This window comes from Nanorana parkeri, unplaced genomic scaffold (genome assembly GCF_000935625.1).
Source record: "Nanorana parkeri isolate BGI_ZX_2015 unplaced genomic scaffold, ASM93562v1 scaffold3208, whole genome shotgun sequence".
NCBI classification, from domain to species: Eukaryota; Metazoa; Chordata; class Amphibia; order Anura; family Dicroglossidae; genus Nanorana; species Nanorana parkeri.
In genome coordinates, this window is record NW_017309476.1 from 69,137 (window position 1) to 78,732 (window position 9,596).

Here is a 9,596-nt window from a genome sequence, read left to right on the forward strand (position 1 = left end):
GTAAGCATTTAATCTCTCCCCTCTTGGTCGCTCTGCTGCTGAAGCAGCCGAGAGGGGAGAGATGAAGTGCTTGGGGCGGCGTTTGCATAGGTATCAGAGAGGCCCGGGGGGCAATTGCCACCCTGCCCCCGGGCCTAGTCCACCCCTGGGTCAGACTAATCCAGCACGTTATTAATATGAGTGCCCCACTCAATATGGCCGCAAGCAACAGGCATACTGAGTGGGGCAACTCAGATTAATAATGTCCAAAAGATGTGGACTGGGAGGGGGGGCTCTTTAAGAATGCTCTGATCACATTCACACTGCTGAGCGATGCCTCTCTCTCCTCCTGGCCGCTGCAGCTTCAGCAAGCAGGCACTCAGGAGGGCGGCTCTAATCACACCTGTCAGCATTCCCTCCCACTCCTCCCAAACGCTGCAGCTTCAAAGCGGCTCGAAGGAGAGAGAGAGAGTGATAACAGGTGTGATTAGAGCCATCTCTCTGAGTGCCTGCTTGCTGAAGCTGCAGCGGCCAGGAGGAGAGAGAGCGCAGAGAGCTAGTGCCGGCTCTGGATGGGACACTACCGCCGTGATCGCTCGCTTCAGTTCTCTCTTCTCCTTCTCGCCTGTCCTGTAGCTTCAGCAGCCGAGAAAGAGAAGAGAGGACAGAAGCGAGAAACAAAAAATATGAGAATATATCTATATTTTAAAAAAAAATCATATTAGTGGTCCGCGGGATTTAAAATTATGAATTTAGTGGTCCACGAGGTCCGAAAGGTTGGTGGCGGCTGCCCTAGATGCACTGGCGGAACTACCAGGGTTGCAGCGGTCTCAATTGCGACCGGGCCCTGGCGTTCTGCCACTTGGGGGGGGGGGCGCAGCGAGGAAGAAGGGGGTCCCCGAGATCGTACTGCTCCTATCCTGCAAGGCCGCCATCAGGGGGGTACAGCCACTGAAGTTGTAAGGGGCCCAGGTGGCCGGGCTCCAAGACATAACTTTTTATTATGAAATGATAAGACTAATACAATTTGGCATGTCCCGGGCCCCCCCTGCCCACTATTGGAACCTTTCTCAGACGTGCGTGCAGGGGGCGGAGCTTGCTTCCCCCGGGCAGAAGCGCAGACTTTTATTATAATGCATTGCTGGGACTTGTAGTCCCGCATAGCTGGTGGTATTCGGCATTGCTGTATGATGATTATACAGCAATGCAGAATAGCTCCAACTATGTAGGATTACAAGTCTCAACAATGCATTATAGTGGGGGGGATGCTAGTGGCATTCTGCATAGCTGACTTATTATAATGTATTGCTGGGACTTGTAGTCCCGCATAGCTGGAGGTTGTCTGGATTGTGGTATGATGATTATACAGCAATGCAGAATAGTTCCAACTATGTAGGACTACAAGTCCCAGCAATGCATTATATTTTCAAGTAGGAATACACCACTACCAATACTGGGCATTTTCACGAGTATTTATACTTGTGAAAATGCCCCGATACTAAACGCAGATACCGGTGTTCTGTCGAGAACGCTGATGTAGTCGAATTTGTCGACCTCAGCATCTGCGCTTGCGCACAGACCGGTATTATCGAGGAAACCGGGATTTATTCACAAAGTATTTCGTTTAAATCATTAATTGTGACCGTCAATAATATGCTGCCCATCATTTACTGCCATGTACAGTATATTATTATTAACAATTACAAACGAATACTGACTGACAGGGTTAAAAGTAAATCTGCCGCTCTGTGAGAGGGGATAGCAGTCTTCCCCTCTCACCTGTCACAGAAGTTCCAGCACAGTGCTGTGCTAGGACTCCTGTATTGGAGGTGACAGGGTCAATAAAGAGAACCTGTCACCTCCAATTGCTATTACACAGGGGCTTGTTACCTCTGTGTGATAGCAATGAAATTAAGTGGGAAAAAAATAGATTAAAAAATTATTAAAGAAATAGAAATAAAAGAATAAAAAAAATACAAAAGCGATTAAAAAGAAATAAGAAACAAATTATTAAAAAATAAGAAAATTATAAAAAATAAACAATAATAAGGTGAGAGTCCTCTTCAGCCCTCTCCTAGCGCAGCAGCCGCATCATCCCTAAATTTTACCGTTGGGGGTCACCACAACTTGGCAAATGTTACCAAGGGGTCCCGGCCCTAGGAAGGTTGAGAACCACTGGCCTAGATGGTACTGAGGAGTATAGAAATGTCCTATAATCTTCACCTGGTGGATGTTTTATAAATAGACCGGATACTGTAACAAACAATTACACTGTATATAGGTTGAACTACAGGGACCTGTGTCTTCTTTCAACCTCACCTACAATGTTACTATGATGTTAAAATGATCCGCCAGCAGCATAATAATTCCTCAAGTTTATGAACAAAATGTAGCAGAGTTGAACAATAATATCAGACAATACGGTGCCCATTACGTATATTAAATTTCTTATAACACTTGACTGACTTCCTACCCCTAGATGGTACTGAGGAGTATAGAAATGTCCTCTAATCTCCAGCCAGTGGAAGTTTTATAAATAGACCCGATATTATCACAAACAATTATCATCAGACACTTCACCTTTTTCCTTCCAACTTTTCAACAGCAGTTTTTGTGTGAGTCCAGCTAAAAGCTCCGGTACGATCGCCGTGCCATCTGCGCAATTCCATGTTACATTTTTCATTCAACTTCATAATAATAATATCTTTGAAGATGTTAGCAGCTGAATATAGATGGTGAACTAAGGCGCCCATGCTGAGATCAATCAAAAGATTTCCACAGATAAAACCTGTGATAAAATAAAGTGTTGTGCACATGAAAAAACATACAAGGTGTGCAAAATAATGAGCTGTAAACACAATCACTAAAAATCTAATTTCATCTTTAACATGTCAGTTTCAAATCATTTTGGAAATGTTTTCAATATTACTATAAGAGGGGAAAACCACTCAGTCCCTGTCTCCCAATTGTTCTCCTGTGTTGTCACCCTGTTACACCGAATTCAGTGAGAGGGGATAGCAGTCTTCCCCTCTCACCTGTCACAGAAGTTCCAGCACAGTGCTGTGCTAGGACTCCTGTATTGGAGGTGACAGGGTCAATAAAAAGAACCTGTCACCTCCAATTGCTATTACACAGGGGCTTGTTACCTCTGTGTGATAGCAATGAAATTAAGTGGGAAAAAAATAGATTAAAAAATTATTAAAGAAATAGAAATAAAAGAATAAAAAAAATACAAAAGCGATTAAAAAGAAATAAGAAACAAATTATTAAAAAATAAGAAAATTATAAAAAATAAACAATAATAAGGTGAGAGTCCTCTTCAGCCCTCTCCTAGCGCAGCAGCCGCATCATCCCTAAATTTTACCGTTGGGGGTCACCACAACTTGGCAAATGTTACCAAGGGGTCCCGGCCCTAGGAAGGTTGAGAACCACTGGCCTAGATGGTACTGAGGAGTATAGAAATGTCCTATAATCTTCACCTGGTGGATGTTTTATAAATAGACCGGATACTGTAACAAACAATTACACTGTATATAGGTTGAACTACAGGGACCTGTGTCTTCTTTCAACCTCACCTACAATGTTACTATGATGTTAAAATGATCCGCCAGCAGCATAATAATTCCTCAAGTTTATGAACAAAATGTAGCAGAGTTGAACAATAATATCAGACAATACGGTGCCCATTACGTATATTAAATTTCTTATAACACTTGACTGACTTCCTACCCCTAGATGGTACTGAGGAGTATAGAAATGTCCTCTAATCTCCAGCCAGTGGAAGTTTTATAAATAGACCCGATATTATCACAAACAATTATCATCAGACACTTCACCTTTTTCCTTCCAACTTTTCAACAGCAGTTTTTGTGTGAGTCCAGCTAAAAGCTCCGGTACGATCGCCGTGCCATCTGCGCAATTCCATGTTACATTTTTCATTCAACTTCATAATAATAATATCTTTGAAGATGTTAGCAGCTGAATATAGATGGTGAACTAAGGCGCCCATGCTGAGATCAATCAAAAGATTTCCACAGATAAAACCTGTGATAAAATAAAGTGTTGTGCACATGAAAAAACATACAAGGTGTGCAAAATAATGAGCTGTAAACACAATCACTAAAAATCTAATTTCATCTTTAACATGTCAGTTTCAAATCATTTTGGAAATGTTTTCAATATTACTATAAGAGGGGAAAACCACTCAGTCCCTGTCTCCCAATTGTTCTCCTGTGTTGTCACCCTGTTACACCGAATTCAGATGGAGGTTATAGGTGACCATTTCAACACACATTACACAGTCTTGATCCGCTATTGTCACCATCAGGAAACCCCCCCCCCACTAAGAAATGCCATGCAGCCATCACTGGAGTGTATGTAAATAGGAAGTGGCTAGAAAGACACTTCAGGAGATCAGCAGAACTGAGATGTAACAAAGGATAAAAAAAAGGTGAAATAAGTATTTTAAGAAATAAATGCAATGTTTATGATACACAGTGATTTAGCAAACTACATTTAAATTATCTACAGTATGTTTTACATCTATTATCCACCACTAATATTATTATTATTAAACAGGATTTATAGGACAGCTAACAGTTTTCACATTGCTTTACAATATATAAACAATATACTATTTACAGCAGGCTCATCCATTGTTTTGAGGGTTGGGGCAATTTTCAGTCTGAGGTGGCAACGGGTAGCCAACATCCCCATTGCTGTCCCCTACTCACTATTGTCTCTTTTCGAAATTTCAGGATGAAAAACAAAAGGACTTTATTGTCTCTCACAGAACTTCAAGAGAAGCTGACACTCAATATAAGTTATGAATAACAATTTATATACATGTAGTGAGCCACAAATGTCTCATTTGAACTTCAATAAATGATTGATAGACCAGTATGGGGAGTTTCACTACTATGAGTGGTAATTGTATTGCTTTCTACATAAAGGAATTTCATCTATAAAATATACAGCTTCCTACATACCTCTGCTGAACACATAGTGGAGATTCATCAACGGAAATGTCAAAGAATCTTCTCCAAAGACCATGTCCTCCTTGTCAGAGCAGTACAATTCAAGGAAACTTCTAGAATTAAATCCATGAATCTTGTAGAATTTCTTTGGTATAGAATCCATCTTGCAGCGTCGATGGGTCAGGTGTCACTTCTTTGGTTTCCACTTTCCAATGTGCTGAACTAATCTCAGAGTTCACTTTATATTTCTCAGGTGAGTTCAATGTTGTCATAATCTTGTTTGTTATATTCATATGACAGTCACAAGGGATTCAGCTGACGGAGCTGTTATTACCCCTTCTCAGTATTGTCAAATAAACCCTCTTTATTCTACTTATTATTCATTATTCTCTCTTCTCTTCTTGTCTACATGTCGGTAACTTCGGTCATTTAACTTTCAAGCAATTTACCAACTTTAACAGCAGAGTGACTCTCGTATCTTCAGTTGGGTCATACTCGCGGTGATATCTGGGAGTTGTCTAGTGAGAGGGGATAGCAGTCTTCCCCTCTCACCTGTCACAGAAGTTCCAGCACAGTGCTGTGCTAGGACTCCTGTATTGGAGGTGACAGGGTCAATAAAAAGAACCTGTCACCTCCAATTGCTATTACACAGGGGCTTGTTACCTCTGTGTGATAGCAATGAAATTAAGTGGGAAAAAAATAGATTAAAAAATTATTAAAGAAATAGAAATAAAAGAATAAAAAAAATACAAAAGCGATTAAAAAGAAATAAGAAACAAATTATTAAAAAATAAGAAAATTATAAAAAATAAACAATAATAAGGTGAGAGTCCTCTTCAGCCCTCTCCTAGCGCAGCAGCCGCATCATCCCTAAATTTTACCGTTGGGGGTCACCACAACTTGGCAAATGTTACCAAGGGGTCCCGGCCCTAGGAAGGTTGAGAACCACTGGCCTAGATGGTACTGAGGAGTATAGAAATGTCCTATAATCTTCACCTGGTGGATGTTTTATAAATAGACCGGATACTGTAACAAACAATTACACTGTATATAGGTTGAACTACAGGGACCTGTGTCTTCTTTCAACCTCACCTACAATGTTACTATGATGTTAAAATGATCCGCCAGCAGCATAATAATTCCTCAAGTTTATGAACAAAATGTAGCAGAGTTGAACAATAATATCAGACAATACGGTGCCCATTACGTATATTAAATTTCTTATAACACTTGACTGACTTCCTACCCCTAGATGGTACTGAGGAGTATAGAAATGTCCTCTAATCTCCAGCCAGTGGAAGTTTTATAAATAGACCCGATATTATCACAAACAATTATCATCAGACACTTCACCTTTTTCCTTCCAACTTTTCAACAGCAGTTTTTGTGTGAGTCCAGCTAAAAGCTCCGGTACGATCGCCGTGCCATCTGCGCAATTCCATGTTACATTTTTCATTCAACTTCATAATAATAATATCTTTGAAGATGTTAGCAGCTGAATATAGATGGTGAACTAAGGCGCCCATGCTGAGATCAATCAAAAGATTTCCACAGATAAAACCTGTGATAAAATAAAGTGTTGTGCACATGAAAAAACATACAAGGTGTGCAAAATAATGAGCTGTAAACACAATCACTAAAAATCTAATTTCATCTTTAACATGTCAGTTTCAAATCATTTTGGAAATGTTTTCAATATTACTATAAGAGGGGAAAACCACTCAGTCCCTGTCTCCCAATTGTTCTCCTGTGTTGTCACCCTGTTACACCGAATTCAGATGGAGGTTATAGGTGACCATTTCAACACACATTACACAGTCTTGATCCGCTATTGTCACCATCAGGAAACCCCCCCCCACTAAGAAATGCCATGCAGCCATCACTGGAGTGTATGTAAATAGGAAGTGGCTAGAAAGACACTTCAGGAGATCAGCAGAACTGAGATGTAACAAAGGATAAAAAAAAGGTGAAATAAGTATTTTAAGAAATAAATGCAATGTTTATGATACACAGTGATTTAGCAAACTACATTTAAATTATCTACAGTATGTTTTACATCTATTATCCACCACTAATATTATTATTATTAAACAGGATTTATAGGACAGCTAACAGTTTTCACATTGCTTTACAATATATAAACAATATACTATTTACAGCAGGCTCATCCATTGTTTTGAGGGTTGGGGCAATTTTCAGTCTGAGGTGGCAACGGGTAGCCAACATCCCCATTGCTGTCCCCTACTCACTATTGTCTCTTTTCGAAATTTCAGGATGAAAAACAAAAGGACTTTATTGTCTCTCACAGAACTTCAAGAGAAGCTGACACTCAATATAAGTTATGAATAACAATTTATATACATGTAGTGAGCCACAAATGTCTCATTTGAACTTCAATAAATGATTGATAGACCAGTATGGGGAGTTTCACTACTATGAGTGGTAATTGTATTGCTTTCTACATAAAGGAATTTCATCTATAAAATATACAGCTTCCTACATACCTCTGCTGAACACATAGTGGAGATTCATCAACGGAAATGTCAAAGAATCTTCTCCAAAGACCATGTCCTCCTTGTCAGAGCAGTACAATTCAAGGAAACTTCTAGAATTAAATCCATGAATCTTGTAGAATTTCTTTGGTATAGAATCCATCTTGCAGCGTCGATGGGTCAGGTGTCACTTCTTTGGTTTCCACTTTCCAATGTGCTGAACTAATCTCAGAGTTCACTTTATATTTCTCAGGTGAGTTCAATGTTGTCATAATCTTGTTTGTTATATTCATATGACAGTCACAAGGGATTCAGCTGACGGAGCTGTTATTACCCCTTCTCAGTATTGTCAAATAAACCCTCTTTATTCTACTTATTATTCATTATTCTCTCTTCTCTTCTTGTCTACATGTCGGTAACTTCGGTCATTTAACTTTCAAGCAATTTACCAACTTTAACAGCAGAGTGACTCTCGTATCTTCAGTTGGGTCATACTCGCGGTGATATCTGGGAGTTGTCTTTATACCCAGCAAATGCGCCTCATTATAATCCTAGCCATGAGCATGTGCTTGTCATGGGAACACAAATAACTGTTTTTTGGTTTTTCTATATACAAAATATTTAATAGTTAATAGATTAATGAGCCATTAAAGCTCCTTTGATCTCCCTTCATTATAATAGATACTGTAGCCCTGTGATCATCAAGTGGGCAAGTTCAGACTTTTTAAAATGTATTTTTGTGAAGATTCTCAATTATTCAGGTCTTGGTACAGTTAGTAGCAGTTGGTCACATGACCAGGGTTTTCAGATGGAACCAGGTGTACCCAAAACCTGGCCATACCCAACACCTCTGTTGTCTTCTCTTACACAAAGAAAACCAGACCACACTAGATCGGGATTTAGTGGCTGTATCAGTCTTTGATTACAAATTTCAAAGACATCTTAAAGAACAATTTTAACAATTAGCATAAGGTTGAGGTTGAAGACACTTGAAAATGAACAAACTCTGTGTACCTGCAGAACTCATATGATAAGCCCCCACCTCAGGGAAGATTACACAAAGACTGACCACAGACACTTACCGATCCATCAAATATGAAGTCACTGCAAACTGGTTGAACTGAAGAATGGACGCCATACCCAGAATGGGTCCCTAACACTGGCGGAACTACCAGGGTCGCAGCAGTCGCAATTGCGACCGTGCCGTGGCGTTCCACCTGTAAGAGCACCCCCGAGATCGTGCCGCTCCTTCCCTGCCGCTCTGCCACCCGCAGAATGTACGCAGGAGAGGCAGGAGATGTGGCAGGAGAGGCTGTCCCTAGTCCCGCAGAATGTGCTGCGCCCAATGGCCGCCGAGACACGGAAGAGGGCCCAGCATGAGAAGGAAGGTAAGTCTGGAGTGGGAAGGGGAGGGCAATGGGTTGGGGCAATATTCAATCTCAGGTGGCAACGCGTTGGGTGCAGCAGGGTAGCCAACATCCCCATTGCTGTCCCCTAATCCCTGTTGTTTCTTCTGCAGGAAATTCCAGGATGAAAAGCAAAAGGACTTTATTTTCTCCCACAGAACTTCAAGAGAATCTGACACTCAATAGAAGTTATAAAAATACTTTTATATATCTGTCTGTGAAGGTTTCTCATTCATCCAGGTCATGGTAGCTTTCTCACTTCAGAGAGACTTGTACGAACATTCTCTGAGAATAAATATGGTGAATGTCGCTCCAATCCACATAATCTGTTACTCGCAACCAGCATATACATGATAGATTATATACAAGTTTTGAGCCACAAATGTCTCATTTTAACATCAATAAATGATTGATAGATGAGTATGGGGAGTTTTATTTACAGCATGTGGACATTAATATTAATTTTGATAAACGATTGACAGACCAGTACAAAGATTTTCACTACTATCGGTGATATTGTTAATGTTTTTACATAAAATAATGTAATTTTTTTAACTTAAAGATTCCTACATACCTCTGCTGAACACATAGTGAAGATTCATCATTGGGAATTTCAAGGTATCTTCTCGGAAGACCATGTCCTCCTTGTCAGAGAAGTAGAAGTCAAGGAAACTTCTAGAATCAATTCCGTGAATGTGGTAGAATTTCTTTTGTGTAGAATCCATCTTGCAGTGTCGCTGCGT

The 9,596-nt window shown here is 40.2% G+C and overlaps 2 protein-coding genes across 3 annotated transcripts in view; both read right to left on the bottom strand.

Moving 5' to 3' along the window:
- The window catches only part of LOC108802903 (nicotinamide N-methyltransferase-like), a 22,740-nt gene extending 20,012 nt beyond the window's left edge, over positions 1-2,728 (bottom strand). Inside the window, exon 1 of the transcript XR_001942244.1 lies at positions 2,560-2,728. The gene's annotated coding sequence lies outside the window, so the exon portion shown is untranslated. The remainder of the gene's footprint in view (positions 1-2,559) is intronic.
- Positions 2,729-6,289: 3,561 nt separating this feature from the next.
- Positions 6,290-9,596, bottom strand: LOC108802906 (indolethylamine N-methyltransferase-like). Of its 2 annotated transcripts, none has more exons than XM_018574750.1 (2): positions 9,428-9,596; positions 6,290-6,516 (listed from the first exon to the last, which is right to left on the bottom strand). In XM_018574750.1, the coding sequence occupies exons 1-2, from the start codon at positions 9,576-9,578 to the stop codon at positions 6,305-6,307; spliced, it is 363 nt and encodes a 120-aa protein (XP_018430252.1). In that variant the 5' UTR covers positions 9,579-9,596; the 3' UTR covers positions 6,290-6,304. The 2 variants fall into 2 exon arrangements, 1 of the variants encoding a protein (XP_018430252.1); XR_001942245.1 differs by lacking the exon at positions 9,428-9,596 and adding an exon at positions 7,460-7,609 and having other exon boundaries at positions 6,476-6,516.